The sequence below is a fragment of the Lontra canadensis genome, unplaced genomic scaffold (assembly GCF_010015895.1).
Source record: "Lontra canadensis isolate GAN:19392208 unplaced genomic scaffold, GSC_riverotter_1.0 scaffold27, whole genome shotgun sequence".
Lineage (NCBI taxonomy): Eukaryota > Metazoa > Chordata > Mammalia > Carnivora > Mustelidae > Lontra > Lontra canadensis.
Genome location: NW_022631021.1, coordinates 6870541 through 6891848, shown reverse-complemented (window position 1 = coordinate 6891848; position 21308 = coordinate 6870541). Strand labels below are relative to the sequence as shown.

The 21308-nt window shown below is 35.7% G+C and overlaps 1 protein-coding gene across 1 annotated transcript in view; it reads right to left on the bottom strand.

Annotated features, from left to right (window-relative positions):
- LMBRD1 (LMBR1 domain containing 1) overlaps positions 1–21308 on the bottom strand; it is a 134551-nt gene that overhangs the window by 21043 nt on the left and 92200 nt on the right. The window contains exons 10-14 of the mRNA XM_032864443.1: positions 10646–10710; positions 10206–10308; positions 9727–9831; positions 7521–7670; positions 5224–5302 (exon numbers count right to left, since the gene is read on the bottom strand). Of these exons, the coding sequence (XP_032720334.1) occupies positions 5224–5302; positions 7521–7670; positions 9727–9831; positions 10206–10308; positions 10646–10710 (502 nt within the window). The remainder of the gene's footprint in view (positions 1–5223; positions 5303–7520; positions 7671–9726; positions 9832–10205; positions 10309–10645; positions 10711–21308) is intronic.

The window sequence follows — 21308 nt, the reverse complement described above, 5'->3', positions numbered from 1 at the left end:
GTAAGTCAACACAAATTTATGTCAAGAAAAGAGAATTAAATAGAACAGCACAAGTAAGACTTGGGGTTCATGGGTTTTTAAAAATAGTCACTTGGAAACATATTATCTTCCTCCATCCCTCACTGGAGCATATTCAATGCTCCTGCCATAATTTATTGTCACTATAATACGCCAAATATATTTATGTCTTTAGGCCTTGTTAATGCAGGTGCCTTTTCTGCTTGGAATATCCTCCAATTTTTTGTTGTTGTTGCTCATTTAGATTTATTTAACTTACGCTTCTGGGCCCAGCTGAAATGTTATACTGGCCCCTGGGCAGAATAAATCATTATTCCCTCTTGCTTTCCCACAGCACTTTGTCTATCATTGCTTTATAGCTTGACACTTACTTTTCCTTCTATTACAATTATTTATTTTCATATCGAAGTCCATTAGGCTATATGCTATTCAGTGGCAGAGATACATATAATAGGTATCTATGTTTCTCTGACACTTTTCCAAAATCTACCCCAGTAGTACTCAAAATGCCTATTGTGTTTATCCATTAAGGGACAATGATCTCTCATCTTCCTATTTTGATTCAAGTATTTATGTACATTTAGGTTACTTGTAATAATTCTGTGTTTAACTACTTTATGCACATTAACACATAAATTGTGTATTAATGTTTGTTAGATTAAATAGCAATTAAAGAATATAAAACTGGAATGCAAACATCCTTTTTGCCAAAATGGCATACAAAATTCAAACCTTGATTTCTGATTTGCCGAGTTGACTCACTTTAAACATGTAAACAATACACTACCTGTCAAGATAAATTATATAATACTGTCACTTTAGGAGAACTTTATAAACATAGTATGATAGGTATTCCTCATAAATCTGCTCAACTATTCTATTCTGAAGAGGTTATTTTAAACAGAAAAACCTAACTATTTTTAGATGAATGATTCTCTTTTGAATCTTAGATACTATAAGCACTTAAAACTAGGGTGTCAGTAATATTTTCTATATGCTTAATAAGTGCAAGACTATCCCATATATGAACAAAGTATTACTTAAGGAAAAAAGTCTCTAAAATACACTGACTGATAAGAGATTCATATCTGTATTTAATATCTTTCCAGGGAGATTATCTTTTCTCAGAAATAATTTTAAGTATAACATTGTAATTTTTGCTTTTTTTTTTTTAAATTTTTTTTTTTAATTTATTTGACAGACAGATCACAAGTAGGCAAAGAGGCAGGCAGAGAGAGACAGGAGGAAGAGGCACGTTCCCTGCTGAGCAGAGAGCCCAATGCGGGACTCGATCCCAGGACCCTGAGATCATGACCTGAGCCAAAGGCAGAGGCTTTAACCACTGAGCCACCCAGGCGCCCTGTAATTTTTGCTTCTAAATCTAAAGCTCATGCTTAAAGATTCTGTTATTTGCAACAGACATATAACAAAGGTGCCATCAAGTGTCTTATGGTATATTTATATGATAGCACCATCTACTCTAGTCAAATGTGCCCACCAAAATGTCAAAATAAGAGGCTTTTTCTCTGTATGCTGAGATTTCCAAGTTTGTGTTCAAATAGATGCAGTCATAGCAGCCTGTAATTATATATTCCACACAATCCCCACCCTTATGTATCAAATCTCATGTCCTAATCTGCTCATCTTTCTCCATCACTATTTTTATTTAAAAGAATCTACCCTACTACCCCAGATCAATGATATTTCTGCCAAGAACCTAAGGATGAGCTAGAGAACAAAAGAAAAGGTTGAGAAAAATTAATCAAATTCATAAACCTAAAGGGTATGTTTTGTACTGCAAAGTAACATTCCAAAGGATAAGTCAACTGAAATATTTAAGAAAAATATTCAACAGTTCAGAGAGAGTCATTTTAACTACTGTAAATGAGGTCAGACTGAAAAAGAAAAATGCTAAATACATAAAAAATTATGGTCAAGTGTATCATCTGACTGAAGCTTATTGAGCTATAATACACAAATTCACTCAGTTCAGCAGTACATGAGCATCTGAATTCCTTTTACCAGTGCAACATAATTTTGAAATCTTATTTTTTTATTTATTTTTCCTGCTAAGATTTCAATAGTGCCATAAGAACTTTTAAAGCAGAATCTATTTTAGATATTTAGGGTCAATGCCTTCTCAGCTCAAAAAAAAAAAAAAAAAATTACAAATCAACTCAGCAGTAATTTTTCATTCTATTTTCACTTAGCTAAAAATGACCATCCAAAGCATTTCAACTATCCACTCTGTTTGTGATGTGATGTGTGTGTACATTTCAAAGAAAAAAATCTTGGACTGAAGTCATTACAAAAGGAGAACTGGAAAGTCATATTTATTTAAACTAGAAATATTTTACTATTATTTCTTTAGGCGACGAAAGATGTCTCACTGGATTTGTTTTCCCATCTCTTCTCTATTTTGTTCTTTTATCCCAGTTTTAGTCTCTTCACTTATTTCCTTATGCATCAGAGGCTCTGTGGTTGGTCACTTTATTCTGTCACTCTTTTGCTTTGCCTGCATTTACTTTAATCCTTCAAACTACCCTCCCTAGACAACTAAGCGTTGATGGAGAATAATCACACTGGCTGTACAGATCTGTTCAATAAAAACACAAATTGATAACTTCATCTCTATCCCCTGACATATTTATCTATCACTGATTTATTTTCCCTCTTTATTAACCTCCATGACCTATCAAAAACTTTTGCCACTTTCCTCAATTATGTGCCCCAATGGCCTACTCAATTCTCAGCACGTGACGTGAACTCACACTTCATAGCAAACTAAGACAATCAGATACAAATGACAACTTCCCGTCCGCTCTCACTAAGAAATTACTATCTGAGTCCATATTCTTGGTTCTTTCCTTACAACCTAGAGGAGGTACCCTTCATTTTATCTAAAGCACCCTGTCTTGGATGTTCTTAATACTCTCTCCTCTAGAACTGGATATTGTCCCATCATTCACCCCTTCTGATATTTTTCAGCTTCTCCTGTTCCATTAGTTTCATCCCATCATCCCTGAAGTCTCTCCTAATCTATTAAAAAAAAAAAAAAAAACAAAAAAAAAAAGAAAAGAAAAAGAAAAAAAAGAGAAACAAAAATTTCCTTGACCCTGCATGCCTTCTTTAGTTTCTGCCTAATCTCTCTCAATCTCTATGAAGAATTTCCGTGAAAACTAATACAAACTCAGTCAATGACTTAAATGCATTTTTATTCAACGCAATTAGATTTCTCTTCGTCAACATTTTTCTCACTTTTTGTTAGTCTTCTCCTCTGTATCTTCTTTATCCGATTCCCCTCAGATTTTTCTGAGGTCCAGTCTCTGTGCTCCTTTCACTCACTCTCTTCCCTCTCAGTTCCTTACGTATACATTCAACTGCCTATGAAACGTCCACCTCAATGTTCTGGAGATATCTCAGGTCAACTAATCATTTCTTACAATTTTCTCTAATCTTAGTATTTTTATCTCAGAGCGCTGATACCAAAATTTACCAAACTACTCAGTAACTACAGGGTCATTCTAGAATCTACTGTCTTTCTCGAAATTGCTCTGGATCCAAACAATCAGAAATTCCCTTAATTCACCCCTGAATTTCTTTCTTCATTTCATATGCTCATTACCACTGCTTAATTCAGGCTTCTACCATCTCTGTTGGATTACTGTGATAGCTCCTTCTGGCTATGTCTCCCATCTGATTTCTATGCTTTGGTCCCAAATCCAGGCTCTATATAACTATTATCATTATGTTATTGACAATAAACCAGATCATAACTTCTACTTTCTAGTTTAAAACCCTTCACTGAAAAAACAGAACAAACAAAAAATCCCTTCTTTGACTCTTTAGTTACTTTCTAAAACATTTTGCAATCTGACGCCTAACTCTTCAATCTCATTTCCTCCCTCCCTCCAACCTCCTATGTCTGTAATTTAAAATACAAAACAGTAACAATGTTTTAAATTCTTTAAACACATACCCATAATATAGTTTAAGACAATTTTATTTGTGTATTTTGTTCCTCTGCTCAGAACAACTTCCCTTGATGCACACAGCAGATAAATTCTTCTTTAACCTTTAAATGCAGCTCTGATGTCATTTTTCCAAAAACCCTTTTGACTACCACTGCACAGTGATCTCCTCCAGGTAGAGGTAATTACTTTCCCTCTGGGCTATCTCTGTATTCCATGCTTATTCTTCCTATTACTCCATCTCAGTCTGTAGTTGACCCTACTAAAAAACTCAGAATTTATCTTTATATAATGGTACCCATGAGTGATTTATGAAGAAATTTACTGTATCTGACATATTACTTATCCTGATATAAAAGCATTTTGAAGATAAGAGTAGGGAAAAAATTGCAGGGGTGCTTGGGTGGCTCAGCTGGTTTTAAGTCTGCCTTCTACTCAGGTTATGATCCCAGAGTCCTGGGACTGAGCGGTCTCCCTGCTCCGTGGAAAGCATGCTTCTACCTCTCCCTCTGCAACTCCCTCTGATGCTCCCTCTGCTTGTGCTCTCTATCAAATAAAATAAAATCTTAAACAAACAAAAAAAAGAAGAAAAGAACCACAAATTCTGAGAGAATGAGCCTGGAACCCTTAATCAGGAAAACAATAATACTCAAAAGAAAAAAAAATCACCTTAATGAACAGAAAGAAGAAAAAAATTCTCTAAAAAAACAGAGGTTAAAAGCATAGGATCAGAGAGTTTTTCTCAGAATACACACGACATCTTAGCATAGTGCCTGGAACACAATTATATGTTCTTAAAAGTGAACTGCTATTATAACTAACATTATTATTATTAAGTAAAATAACTAGACGTGTATGAATGAAAAGTTCTAAGTCATAGGTACTTTTGGTCTTGGTCCTAGGAATTACAGGTTCCACCAAAACTATCTTGAGTTTTTCAAGGAAAAAGACAGTCATTTAAGAGTGATTTCTTATTATATTACTAAATGTAATAAATAAGAACTACTTTTTGTTACTTGATAAGTAACTAATTTATAACGGTCCTTTCCCTACTGGAAATCAATAGATCACCAAGAAATTCTATTGAAAAGACTTACCAATTTCTTCCTGCCAGAAGTTCCTTTATCACCACATATTAGAACAGATGCATCAAATGATTAACACAGAAAAATGCAAGCCAACTCTTTCCTCATGGAGTTATAAATTCTAAGATAGTTGATAAGAGCTGCCTTACCTTCAGGGGCATCAGCATCACATCTCTTTGGCACAGGGAAGGCTGAATTGTTTTTATGGTCATCATAAGTTATATTGCTCTAAAAGACAAAAATATGGCTAAAATGTAAACATATTAATAAATATTTGGATCAAAAAGTAATCACATTATGAATTTTATACTCTGTTTTCTATTAAACTACATCTAGCTAATATTCTAAAAGGTAAATTTTACACAAGATTACAATTAGAAGAAAAAGATTTATGGTAAATTTTAACATTAGGGCTTTTTTGCAACAATCTTTAGATTCTGGACTGAACAACAGAGCTTCTTCCCAAAGAAATAGCCTACTTATTTTTCCACTGTGAAACGAGAAAAGGCTATCTTTTGTCCATGCAAATCCATGATCTCACTTCATTTATTCATAGGAAAAAGTTTAATAAGCATGACCTAGTGAACTAGGTGGACACAATAAGGCAAGAAGAGAATAAAAAGATTTAAGAAGTGGAAAAATGGGATTCAGGCGATTTTCTAGTACTGTGTTTCTCAAACTCAGGTTACTCATGTATGTCTATTACAATTTCTGCCTTTTATTTGTTCCACCTACCTTATTACTTACTATTTGTCAATGAACTAATTTTTCAACCATTGGTAATATTATGTATAGTACTGACGGAAACTTTGATGTGCTTGTTAAATTTTTGTTACTAATTACATGTTAAACTAAAGAAAGAACAGAGGAATACAGTATAAAAAAAGGGGTGATCTGGACAGAATAGATTAGTAATCAAAGACTGCATTAAAGCAAGGCTCTAACTAGAACCTGAAACACATACTTGATTTCCATTCTTAAGTAGAGGGAGAGGTATTTTAGGAAAAAAAACAAATGACACAAAGACTGAGTCAGATATGGTCAAAATATTTTAAACTGTCAAAAAAAACAAATTAGCTGTCCAGTTACAACCAGGAGCCACAGCTGGTTTCTGAAAAATTAACATAGAGTATGACAGGTAATACCTATCATGTTGAATGAAAGCTCAGATAACCACAAATAAAAATTTGGGGGGGGTTCTTTTTAATTTAAATTCAATTAATTAACATATAGGATATTATTAATTTCAGAGGTAGAATTCAGTGGTTCATCACTTGCGTTCAACACCCAGTGCTCATTATATCATATGCCCTCCTTAATGCCGATCACTCAGATATCCCAACCCTCCACCCTCCACCCCCCTCCAGCAACCCTGTTTGTTTCCTATGCTTAAGAGTCTCTTATGGTTTGTCTCCCTCTCTGATTTCATCTTGTTTTATTTTTCCCAGGTTTGTTTCTTTTACTAACCAGAAGCATACCGTGTGTATTGTTCTTTGATGTGCTTGTTGGAGATGTTCTCAGCCTACCACACTCCTTTTATCCATCATACCTTCCACATAAGTAGTACCACTGTTTTGGGTTGCTTCGTTCTGCTGTTATAATTATGCCACCTTTTGTGCACAGACTTGAGCACAGGGACTGAAATTTGAGGGGAAGAGTGCGAGTTTGAGAGCTTGGCAATGTGAGGTGAAGGTATGCTGACTTGGCATTGATCAGGTGGCAGGCCGTGCGTGCTGACTCGGGCAGGAGGGTGGCTGGACTGTGAATTTGGGACCCACAGGCTGATGGTATTGTGTATGACAATGACTTAGCTGGTTTTGCTTGTAACATTTGTTTTTCTGGGAAATTCTCTCTTTCTCCTTCTATTCTAAATGAAAGCCTTCCTGGATAGAATATTCTTGGCTGTAGATTTTTTCCTTTTAGCACTTGGAATTTATCATGCTGCTCCCTTCTGGCCGATAAAGTTTCTGCTGAAAAACCCACTGACTGCTGTAAGGGGTTTCTCTTGTATGTCACTGCTTTCCTTTGTAACACTACAAATAAAATATGTTTTAGAGAATCTCCTGTGGGATTCACAGTACTGGTGACCAGACATACTTTGCTCATCAAAATTTTGGGGAGCCATATTAATAAAACTACTTAAAATAGTATTTTAGAGAAAATACTATGAGTTTTAATAAAGTGCTGAGATAAAGTTCAGTAGCTTAGCATCATGGGATCCATATAAGGAAATATAATAATAAAATTCAGTGCAGTTATTAAAAAAAAACCTGAATAAAACAAATATAAATATGCTCAAAAATAGGAGTGAAAAACCCGTTTTAGTGATATTCAACTTGATCTGATGAGCTATTATCTTACGCCAACCTTCACACATTAAAATTTGGTTTTAAATACCACCCTCTTTAAAATATCAAAATAATGAAATTAAACATTTTGTACTTACCTCTATTAAGTAATTTTGGCTTCCATACATGACATATTGGGGAGCAAGACTATAAATCATGTAGCTAGTATGAAGGACAATAAGCAGAAGTATCATGCAAAGAAATAAAAGGGCCTGGGGCCTGGTTCTACCTCTTCTAATTTTATATAGCTGGAAAGAAAAAAAGACAGTAACAGTATTTCAGCAATATGCTTTATTTGTAAGGCACTAAGTTCTGCTTTTGTGTTAGAGGTAATGAATACAGGTCAACCAACCATTTCTTTTTCTAAAATAAATAATTAAAAATTCTTAATCATTTCAAATGATTATGAGATTGACAATTTTTTCTCTACAAAGCTTTTAGTTTTACATTCATGTTTATTTAAAAATCACAGCAAAGCATCTATATTCAAAGGATTCTATAAATGATCCATGAAAAACTCAAGACCTAGAGAACATATAGAGTATTCATCTGGTTTGTTTCCAGGCAAATCTAAACTTATTATGTAATAGCATCTATTAGAAGTTTATAGAGCTAAGAAGAATTATGAACTACCACTAATGCTATCTGAAGGTTAGAGGAAGGAGTTTAAATTATATGTATTAGTAATATATTTGTGGTTTTATATATTACTGCACAAGAACAGACATGTCATACATTTATAAATACTCATTTCTATGAAATACTCATGACATCCTTCTATTATACTCTAAGTTCTAGTTTATCACAATTTATATCAATCTGACAAATATTTTCATATACATTTACAATAAAGGAAAACTAAAACATAACAAATACAATAAGCCAAGGGACTTGCTTCATTTCAATGGCAAGAGCACCTTTTTATTTTAGCAACTAAGAAATCACCACGCTATTTTATTAACAGATGTTAGTACAACAGAGAGTAGAAGAGCTTCAGTTCTGGATGGGATGACAATGAGAACACCTAAAAATTGACACTTCCCAGTTTCCCTAACATCTAGTCATAACTAACAGTGATAAAACATTAAACACTGAAAGGAAAGAAGTCTGCTGGGGCCTTCTGGGAAAGTGTTTTTTTAATGGAGCATGAACAAGATAAATGGAGCTGCAGCAGCCATACTACAGTCATGAGGAAGAAGCCAAGAGCAATACAGAGATGGTGGACTTGACATTTTTGAACTAAAAAGCAATGCTAGATTTTTAAAAATTTTCACAGGAAATCTTTTATTAGTTCAACTTTTATTAGTTAACTGGTTTTTCTTTTACTCCCAGGTGGAAGTAATCTCTAGTCAAATCATCTTCATTTTGAAAAAAAAAATTTTTAAGATTTATTTATGTATTTATTTAAAAGAGAGAGAGAGAGAACATGAGCAGGGAGAAGGAGCAGAGGGAGAGGGAGAAGCAGAACCCCCTGAGCAGAAGCCTGATGCGTGGCTCAATCCTAGGACCTGGAGATTATGACCTGTGCTGAAGGTAGATGCTTAACTGATTGAGCCACCCACGTGCCCCTTGAAATTCTTAATTTATCTCAAAATGAGTGTAAGAAGAAAATAACCCTTCTCCAGTCATATAGCAATTTTAACTTCTAGTAGGAAGGGTCATCTTGAGAGCTACAGTGTATTCATTTATACTTCAATGTGTTTTCATGCAGCCAAACACTAAGGAAAATAATGTAACTTCCAGATCAGGTTTTCTCAACCTTGGCATTATTGACATTTTGGGCTGGATAAGTCTTTGTTATGGATGGTCGCCCTGCACAATCCAGAATGTTTAGGGTTTCTATCCATTAGACACCAGTAGCACCCACTAGTTTTTTGGTTGTTTGTTGTTGTTGTTGTTTTTTACTGTGGAAGGAGCCAAGATGCCCTTCAACAGATGAATGGATAAAGAAGACATGGTCCATATATACAATGGACTATTACTCAGCCATCAGAAATGATGAATACCCACCATTTGCACTGACATGGATGGAACTGGAGGAGACCATGCTAAGTGAAATAAATCAAGCACCCACTAGTTTCAACAACTGCAAATATCTCCAGCATAGCCAAATGTATGCAGGAGGTAAACCTGCCCATTTAAAAACCACCACTTGGACAAAAAGCACCTTTATGCTAATGTGAAGTGAAAAAGCTAGTATTTCCTTTTAATATCAAGATATTTATAAATTTATATTATAAATCTAAGTTAACATAGTAATGGAGATTATGTACAAAATTATGAAAACAATATTGTTATACTTACTCTAACCCAAAAGAACCATATGCCAATATTTCGAATTCCCGCCATTGAAGTAAAAATAAAGTACATAATAATAATTGTTATAAGAATATAATCAAGAGGAAACACCTGAAAAAATAAAATTTAATTTAATACATAAACAAATAAATATACAAATTTAATACACAAAATACACAGGGGTCTAGAAGTCATATAAAATTAACTGAAACTTCATTATTCATATTTGACAAATGTTTAAAATATCAACCCTGATTTTGATCAGGTTACTATGATAATACAAAAGAAAAGAATCCTCAGCAATGTATCAATATAACCTTTAAAGTAATATATCAATGTGGAAATTACACATGAATGAAGAGCCAAATCAGCAGAGGGCACAGCCTATACTGCCAAGTATTACTAGTTTGTTAATATAGTAATTTGACAGAATGACAATGTTGGCTGAAGAATAAAATGTTTTTTTGTTGTTGTTGTTTACTCACTGTTTGTAGTACAGGCAAAAGCATATTCAGTGGATTACTCAAGTTAGCTCCAAAAATTATAAAACCAGAATCTATTCCAGCTGAATGAAGGGCTTTATCCAAACTAAAACAACAAAAATGATAAAGAGTGAATTTAAATATTATACTGGCATATTTTCAATTAACTTAGAAAAAATATCCTAAGGTAGGCATGCAGATTCAACAGAGGCAAAGAAAACCCCAGGTAACAAATTAAACCCCTCACTTAAATATCTTACAGATGCTGCTCAACTGAAACAAAACAAAGAAACACTGTCTATTATTGCACCTTTTTAGTCATTCTTTGAGTTAATGCTGTAGAAAACTTCAAGTAAAACAGCTAAAGATGAATAGGCTACTAATGGAATCAAGTATAGACATCACAGGATGTGTGCTTTGGAAAATACGTGTACTATACTTACTTTGACAAGAAGAGAGAAATTATAAACAGCAATGCAACTAAGATGAAAAATATTCCCCAAATGATCTAAAAGTAAAAAGAGAAATTCATTAAAATATAGTTCTAGAAGTTGATATTAAAAGCACAAAACCATTATGCTCAATATGAGTTGCAAGCATATGACAATGATCTAAACACAATGATCCAATGTCTATTTCAATTTAGAATATAATCTTAGACATTTGTCATCTAAATTTTCATTATGAGACTGTTTGAAAACACATACACAAAAGAGACAAAGTATTTAAAAGTCTTAATTAGTAAGTAAACAAATGAGACTCTGCTAGGCCATATAAAAGGTTTATATTCAGTTACAATGAAATATAAACTTCAAAGATAACTGAAAACTAAATTAAGACTTACATACATACATAAAAAACCAAACCCATGAAACTCATCAAGTTATATAAACCTGTAATTAAAAAARGGAACGTGGAACATTTCCCATGGAATTTTTAAATAAACACACACACACACAGAGGTATATACACACACATATATACACATGCACACACAATCATATAATTTAGAGTTTTTGTCTACATGTTTTGTATGAGTTTGTATGTGTGTGTATATCTATCTATATCTATATATCTATCTATCTATCTATATCTTAATACCATGGCCCAGAAAAGTCTGTACAACTGCTACTATTCCTGAAATAGAAAGTATTAACAGCACTGAAGAAACTGTCACCTTAATAATATTTCTGGGAAGAAATGTATTAAGCATTGTAATTAGTAGAATACATTTCCTACTACCATATGAACTTTACATAAGAGATAGTAAAAAACAGGGGAGGAGTCAAGATGGCGGAGAAGTAGCAGCTGAGACTACTTCAGGTAGCGGGAGATCAGCTAGATAGCTTATCCAAAGATTGCAAACACCTACAAATCCAACGGGAGATCGAAGAGAAGAAGAACAGCAATTCTAGAAACAGAAAATCAACCACTTTCTGAAAGGTAGGACTGGCGGAGAAGTGAATCCAAAGCGACGGGAAGATAGACCGCGGGGGGAGGGGCCGGCTCCCAGCAAGCGGCGGAGGAACGGAGCACAAAATCAGGACTTTTAAAAGTCTGTTCCGCTGAGGGACATCACTCCAGAGGCTTAACTGGGGTGAAGCCCACGCGGGGTCAGCGTGGCCTCAGGTCCTGAAGGGTCACAGAAGGATCGGGGGTGTCTGAGTGTCGCAGAGCTTGCAGGTATTAGAACGGGGAAGCCGGCTACAGAGACGGAGCCGAGGAGTGAGCTCACAGCTCGGGGTTACCTTGAACCGCTCGCAGGCTCGGTCAGCTCGGAGCGCGGCCGGAGGCCAGGGTGACGGGAGCAATTGGGTACTGTTCTCTGAGGGCGCACTGAGGAGTGGGGCCCCGGGCTCTCGGCTCCTCCGGGCCAGAGACTGGGAGGCCGCCATCTTCATTCCCGTCCTCCGGACTCTACAGAAAGCGCTCAGGGAACAAAAGCTCCCGAAAGCAAACCCGAGCAGATTACTCAGCCCGGCCCCTAGTAAGGGCGGTGCAACTCCGTCTGGGGCAAAGACACTTGAGAATCACTACAACAGGCCCCTCCCCCAGAAGATCAACAAGAACCCAGCCAGGACCAAGTTCACTTACGAGGAGTGCGGTTTCAATACCAAGGAGAGCAGCAGAATTCCAGAGGAGGAGAAAGCAAAGCACGGAACTCATGGCTTTCTCCCCATGATTCTTTAGCCTTGCAGTTAATTTAATTTTTTTTTCTTTTTCAATTTTTTTTTCTCTTCTTCTGCTAATTTTTTTAACTTTTACCCTTTTCTTTTTTAACGTTTTTTAACTAGTTTATCTAATATATATATATATATTTTTTCCTTTTTATATTTTTTCATTATTGGTTTTCTTTATTTGTTTCTTTTCTTTTTTCTTTTTTTTTCTTTCTGAACCTCTTTATATCCCCTTTCCCCCCCTCTCACAATTTGGGATCTCTCTTTTGATTTGGCTAAAGCATATTTTCCTGGGGTTGTTGCCACCCTTTTAGTATTTTACTTGTTCCTTCATTTACTCTTATCTGGACAAAATGACAAGGCGGAAAAATTCACCACAAAAAAAAGAACAAGAGGCAGTACCAAAGGCCAGGAATCTAATCAATACAGACATTGGTAATATGTCAGATCTAGAGTTCAGAATGACGATTCTCAAGGTTCTAGCTGGACTCGAAAAAGGCATGGAAGGTATTAGAGAAACCCTCTCAGGAGATATAAAAGCCCTTTCTGGAGAAATAAAAGAACTAAAATCTAATCAAGTTGAAATAAAAAAAGCTATTAATGAGGTGCAATCAAAAATGGAGGCTCTCACTGCTAGGATAAATGAGGCAGAAGAAAGAATTAGCGATATAGAAGACCAAATGACAGAGAATAAAGAAGCTGAGCAAAAGAGGGACAAACAGCTACTGGACCACGAGGGCAGAATTCGAGAGATAAGTGACACCATAAGACGAAACAACATTAGAATAATTGGGATTCCAGAAGAAGAAGAAAGAGAGAGGGGAGCAGAAGGTATATTGCAGAGAATTATTGGAGAGAATTTCCCCAATATGGCAAAGGGAACAAGCATCAAAATCCAGGAGGTTCAGAGAACCCCCCTCAAAATCAGTAAGAATAGGTCCACACCCCGTCACCTAATAGTAAAATTTACAAGTCTTAGTGCCAAAGAGAAAATCCTGAAAGCAGCCCGGGAGAAGAAGTCTGTAACATACAATGGTAAAAATATTAGATTGGCAGCAGACTTATCCACAGAGACCTGGCAGGCCAGAAACAGCTGGCATGATATATTCAGAGCACTAAACGAGAAAAACATGTAGCCAAGAATACTATATCCAGCTAGGCTATCATTGAAAATAGAAGGAGACATTAAAAGCTTCCAGGACAAACGAAAACTGAAAGAATTTGCAAACACCAAACCAGCTCTACAGGAAATATTGAAAGGGGTCCTCTAAGCAAAGAGAGACCCTAAAACTAGTAGATCAGAAGGGAAGAGAAACAATATACAATAACAGTCACCTTACAGGCTATACAATGGCACTAAATTCATATCTCTCAATAGTTACCCTGAATGTTAATGGGCTAAATGCCCCAATCAAAAGACAGAGGATATCAGAATGGATAAAAAAACAAAACCCATCTATATATTGCCTACAAGAAACTCATTTTAAACCCGAAGACACCTTCAGATTTAAAGTGAGGGGGTGGAAAAGAATTTACCATGCTAATGGACATCAGAAGAAAGCAGGAGTGGCAATCCTTATATCAGATCAATTAGATTTTAAGCCAAAGACTATAATAAGAGATGAGGAAGGACACTATATCATACTCAAAGGATCTGTCCAACAAGAAGATCTAACAATTTTAAATATCTATGCCCCTAACGTGGGAGCAGCCAACTATATAAACCAATTAATAACAAAATCAAAGAAACACATCAACAATCATACAATAATAGTAGGGGACTTTAACACTCCCCTCACTGAAATGGACAGATCATCCAAGCAAAAGATCAACAAGGAAATAAAGGCCTTAAATGACACACTGGACCAGATGGATATCACAGATATATTCAGAACATTCCATCCCAAAGCAACAGAATACCCATTCTTCTCTAGTGCCCATAGAACATTCTCCAGAATAGATCACATCCTCGGTCCTAAATCAGCTCTCAACCAGTATCAAAAGATTGGGATCATTCCCTGCATATTTTCAGACCACAATGCTCTGAAGCTAGAACTCAACTGCAAGAGGATATTTGGAAAGAACCCAAATACATGGAGACTAAACAGCATCCTTCTAAAGAATGAATGGGTCAACCAGGAAATTAAAGAAGAATTGAAAAAATTCATAGAAACAAATGATAATGAAAATACAATGGTTCAAAATCTGTGGGACACAACAAAGGCAGTCCTGAGAGGAAAATATATAGCGGTACAAGCCTTTCTCAAGAAACAAGAAAGGTCTCAGGTACACAACCTAGCCCTACACCTAAAGGAGCTGGAGAAAGAACAAGAAAGAAACCCTAAACTCAGCAGGAGAAGAGAAATCATAAAGATCAGAGCAGAAATCAATGAAATAGAAACCAAAAAAACAATAGAACAAATCAACGAAACTAGGAGCTGGTTCTTTGAAAGAATTAATAAGATTGATAAACCCCTGGCCAGACTTATCAAAAAGAAAAGAGAAAGGACCCAAATCAATAAAATCATGAATGAAAGAGGAGAGATCACAACGAACACCAAAGAAATACAGACAATTATAAGAACATATTATGAGCAACTCTATGCCAACAAATTTGACAATCTGGAAGAAATGGATGCATTCCTAGAGACATATAAACTACCGCAACTGAACCAGAAAGAAATAGAAAGCCTGAACAGACCCATAACCAGTAAGGAGATTGAAAGAGTCATCAAAAATCTCCAAACAAACAAAAGCCCAGGGCCAGATGGCTTCCCGGGGGAATTCTACCAAACATTTAAGGAAGAACTAATTCCTATTCTCCTGAAACTGTTCCAAAGAATAGAAATGGAAGGAAAACTTCCAAACTCATTTTATGAGGCCAGCATCACCTTGATCCCAAAACCAGACAAGGATCCCATCAAAAAAGAGAACTACAGACCAATATCCTTGATGAACACAGATGCAAAAATTCTCACCAAAATACTAGCCAATAGGATTCAACAGTACATTAAAAGGATTATTCACCACGACCAAGTGGGATTTATTCCAGGGCTGCAAGGTTGGTTCAACATCCGCAAATCAATCAATGTGATACAACACATTAATAAAAGAAAGAACAGGAACCATATGACACTCTCCATAGATGCTGAAAAAGCATTTGACAAAGTACAGCATCCCTTCCTGATCAAAACTCTTCAAAGTGTAGGGATAGAGGGCACATACCTCAATATTATCAAAGCCATCTATGAAAAACCCATTGCAAATATCATTCTCAATGGAGAAAAACTGAAAGCATTTCCGCTAAGGTCAGGAAAACGGCAGGGATGTCCGTTATCACCACTGCTATTCAACATAGTACTAGAAGTCCTAGCCTCAGCAGTCAGACAACAAAACGAAATTAAAGGCATCCAAATCGGCAAAGAAGAAGTCAAACTATCACTCTTCGCAGATGATATGATACTCTATGTGGAAAACCCAAAAGACTCCACTCCAAAACTGCTAGAACTTGTACAGGAATTCAGTAAAGTGTCAGGATATAAAATCAATGCAAAGAAATCAGTTGCATTTCTCTACACCAATGACAAGACAGAAGAAAGAGAAATTAAGGAGTCAATCCCATTTACAATTGCACCCAAACCTATAAGATACCTAGGAATAAACCTAACCAAAGAGACTAAGAATCTATACACAGAAAACTATGAAGTACTCATGAAAGAAATTGAGGAAGACACAAAGAAATGGAAAAATGTTCCATGCTCCTGGATTGGAAGAATAAATATTGTGAAAATGTCTATGCTACCTAAAGCAATCTACACATTTAATGCAATTCCTATCAAAGTACCATCCATTTTTTTCAAAGAAATGGAACAAACAATCCTAAAATTTATATGGAACCAGAAAAGACCGCGAATAGCCAAAGGAATATTGAAAAAGAAAGCCAAAGTTGGTGGCATCACAATTCCGGACTTCAAGCTCTGTTACAAAGTTGTCACCATCAAGACAGCATGGTACTGGCACAAAAACAGACACATAGATCAATGGAACAGAATAGAGAGCCCAGAAATAGACCCTCAACTCTATGGCCAACTAATCTTCGACAAAGCAGGAAAGAATGTCCAATGGAAAAAAGACAGCCTCTTCAATAAATGGTGTTGGGAAAATTGGATAGCCACATGCAGAAAAATGAAATTGGATCATTTCCTTACACCACACATGAAAATAGACTCAAAATGGATGAAGGACCTCAATGTGAGAAAGGAATCCATCAAAATCCTTGAGGAGAACACAGGCAGCAACCTCTTTGACCTCAGCCGCAGCAACATCTTCCTAGGAACATCGCCAAAGGCAAGGGAAGCAAAGGCAAAAATGAACTATTGGGATTTTATCAAGATCAAAAGCTTTTGCACAGCAAAGGAAACAGTTCACAAAACCAAAAGACAACTGACAGAATGGGAGAAGATATTTGCAAACGACACATCAGATAAAGGGCTAGTGTTCAGAATCTATAAAGAACTTAGCAAACTCAACACCCAAAGAACAAATAATCCCATCAAGAAATGGGCAGAAGACATGAACAGACATTTCTGCAAAGAAGACATCCAGATGGCCAACAGACACATGAAAAAGTGCTCCATTTCACTCGGCATCAGGGAAATACAAATCAAATCCACAATGAGATACCACCTCACACCAGTCAGAATGGCTAAAATTAACAAGTCAGGAAATGACAGATGCTGGCGAGGATGCGGAGAAAGGGGAACCCTCCTACACTGTTGGTGGGAATGCAAGCTAGTGCAACCACTCTGGAAAACAGCATGGAGGTTCCTCAAAATGTTGAAAATAGAACTACCCTATGACCCCGCAATTGCACTGCTGGGTATTTACCCTAAAGATACAAACGTAGTGATCCGAAGGGGCACGTGCACCCGAATGTTTATAGCAGCAATGTCTACAATAGCCAAACTATGGAAAGAACCTAGATGTCCTCAAGAGACGATTGGATAAAGAAGATGTGGTATATATACACAATGGAATACTATGCAGCCATCAAAAGAAATGAAATCCTGCCATTTGCGACGACGTGGATGGAACTAGAGGGTATCATGCTTAGCGAAATAAGTCAATCGGAGAAAGACAACTATCATATCATCTCCCTGATATGAGGGAGAGGAGATGCAACATAGGGGTTACGGGGGTAGGAGAAGAGTAAATGAAGCAAGATGGGATTGGGAGGGAGATAAACCATAAGTGACTCTTAATCTCACAAAACAAACTGAGGGTTGCTGGGGGGAGGGGGATTGGGGGGGTGGGGTTATTATGGACCTTGGGGAGGGTATGTGCTATGGTGAGTGCTGTGAAGTGTGTAAACCTGGCGATTCACAGACCTGTACCCCTGGGGAAAAAATATATATTATATGTTTATAAAAAATAAAATTTAAAAAAAAAGTATAAAACAAGTGAAAAATTTTTGAAACTGGGTCTCTATGGAATAAAAAAAGGGCTGCAATCTATGTTAGTAATAACCTTGGCTCTTTTTTTACCTGACGTCTTCTCTAAGTTTTAGCAACAAGAAGGCTGAAGAATCCACAAAATCAGAACAAAAAAAAGAAGATTCTGATTAAGCACAATTAAGTGTTTTTGGCTCTTTTTTTTTGGAGAAAGAATTGGAATTTATAGGAATAGATGGATAATATCATGAATGTAAGGGTGAAATAGATTGCTAATAAGAAATAGTTTCTAGCATGAGGGCATATAACTGCCAGATGCCAATTAGTAGTACAAAGACATAACACAGAAATAGCAGAGGTTAAAATTCCCTTTCCTTGATGTCCATTTTGGGGAAAGTAAAAAAAAAAAAAAAAAAAAAAAAAGGGAAAAAAAAATCCTGGACTATTTTCCCAATCTGCTGGGATGAATGACCAACAGTTACATTGTTTAATCATAGCCACCCAAGAGAAAACAGAATAAATGTAAAAAATATAACTTTTACAAAAAACAAGAAAACAACATACATTTAAATGAGACCCTAAATTAGCACTTCCAGAATCATGTCAGTGATGACCCCCTTGAACTGACCTAAATATTCCACTCTTAGGTATAATGTCAATTTTGAAATAAAGATTAAGCTATAGAGGTGACATCAGTAAAGAGAGAGAGGGTAAGAACATCTGAAAATCCTCTCCTCCCTAAAAGCAATGAAGAAACTGGCATAAATTCTCAGAATCAACTTTTTCAACACTACGGAAATTTACCAAAGCCATGCAACAACCCAAGGACATTTACCAAGAAAAATGACTGATTCTCAGTAAGAACGCAGAGCATTATGGCATTTTAACTTATTGTAGTCCCAAACACTTCTCTCTAGTGTATGGTAGCCTTGAAAGATAGTCTCTAAAAGCCAGAAGCCTAGCAGCCACCTGAGGAAACAGAAAGGGAATGGAGCTCTTTCAAAGTCTCATTCCCAGAGTATTGTTATTATTTGACCTGCTGGTTAATTCCATGGAAGATCCCACTTGCAAGACCATCTGTTTGACAAGAACTGAAGCTCGCACAATACAAAAATCCCTTCTCAGGAGTGTCTGTCAAAAAACTACAGGCAACCAATAACATTATGGCCATAAGAACTGGTAAGTAACAGGCAAAAAATAAACTAACCAAAAAGATGACTTCACTAGTGAATTTTACTAAAGGTTAAGAATTAATACCAATCTTTTACAAACTTTTCCAAAAAAGAAAGGAAGAAAAGGAAGGATGACTTCCTAGCTCAATCTATAATACCAGTATTACTCTGATACTAAAACCAGTCAAATACAATCACAAAAAAATGAAAACTATAGACTAATGTTCCTTATAAAAATGACTGCTAGAGTCCTGAACAAAATATTAGCAAACCAAATTGGGCAACATGTAAAAAAAAAAAAAATGTACATAATCATGTGCAATATATCCAAGGAATACAGGTTGATTCAACATAAAGAAATCAATCAATATTATACAATGTTTTAACAGAAAAAAAGGTCAGAAACCACATGATCTCAACAGGCACAGAAAAAGCACTCGACCAAATGCAACACACTTTTATTAAAAAAAAAAAGGCACAATAAATTAGAAATACATGGGATAGTCCTCAATCTGTTAAGTGTATCTACAAAACTTATACAGCTAATATTATATTTAATGGTGACACACTAAAAGCTTTCCCATTAAAAGCAAGGAAAAAGCAAGGATGTTCACTCTTTTTTTTTTTTTTTTTTTTTTAAGATTTTATTTACTTAGAGAGAGAGAAATAGAGACAGAAAGCACAAGCGGGGAGAAGCAGGCTCCACACTGAACAGGGAGCCCAATAGGACCCTGGGATCATGATTTGACAGCTTAACTGACTTCACAACCCAGGTGCCCCAAGGATAATAACTCTTGCCACTTCTTGTCATATATATATATATATATATACCTCTGCAGATGACATTTTATAGACAGAAAATCCTAAGAATATTACAATAAAACAATTGGAACAAATAAATGAATTTTAAAAGACTGCAGGATACAAGATCAACATACAAAAATTAGCTGTATTCTGTATGCTAGCAGTGTACTGTCTGAAATGAAAATATACAAAAACCCTCTCACACATATGGAACAATAAGGCTAGCTTGAATAAAACAAAGGAAATTCAAGGGAGACAAGAAACATGAGAAGTTGGGAAAAGGTCTATTACCAAATGGGGACAGAAAAGAAAGACACCCTTAAAAAAACTGGCATTTAAAATTAGGTACAAAGGTTGGACAGAATTTTAAAAATTGAATAAGCCTCATTACTAACCCCTAAGTCTTCAGTTCCAGCCCTCTGTGGTAACTACCACTAATTCTTACAAATCCTGCCCAAAAGGTGTATGCTGAGGGGTGTGTGTGTTTCAAAAGAGTATCTACCATACACAGTATCTGCAACCTGAACATTAGTTTCAATTAAAATACAACACACATCCTGTAGACTACGTTAAGCATTTAAGAAATTATTTCATTTTATATATAACACATATAACTTCATTTTAATGGCTATAGATAGAGTACAATACTTCCAAGTATGGAGGTAAATAATTCATTAAGCCAATCTCCTACTGATGGACACTAGTTATTTTTACATGTGTTTATTAGAACCAAAGGTGCAACAAACAAAAAGTGATTCTTAAACACTTAATAGACTTTTATAATATTTTTGAGTTTACAGAAAAATTGAGGTAACAGTACTGAAGTTCTTATAAACCTCTCCCATATAGTTTCTCCTATTAACATTCTGCATTAGTGTGGTACATTTATTACAACTGATAATACTGACACATTACCTAAAGTTCATAGTTTACATTAAAATTCAATTTTTGAAAAAAAAATTTTTATGTTATAAAGTTCTATGGGGTTTGCCAAATGCATAACCTCCTATATCCACCATTACAGTATCACACCAAATAGCTTCACTGGCTTAAAATCTCCGGTTTCACCTATCCATCTTATTTTACCTCACTCTAACCCCTGACAACCAGTGATCTTTTCTCTGTCTTTACAGTTCTGCCTTTTCCAGAACAGAGCTAGAATCATAAATTATGTAGTGTTCATACACTGCCTCCTTTCCCTTACTATACATACATACATACATATATATATATTTTTTTTTTCATTCTTTTGTGTGGTTTAGTGGGTCATTTCTTCTTCTTTACTGAGTAATATTCCACTGTATGGAAGTACCATAATTTGTCCATTTGCCATGAAGGATATCTTGGTTGCTTCAAAGTTTTGGCAATTATGAATAAAGCAACTACAAACATTCATGCACAGATTTTTGTGTAGACATAACTTCTCAACACAGGTGGATAAACACCTAGGAGCATACCTGCTGGATTGTATGAAAAGACCAAGTTTATTTAGTTTTACAAGAA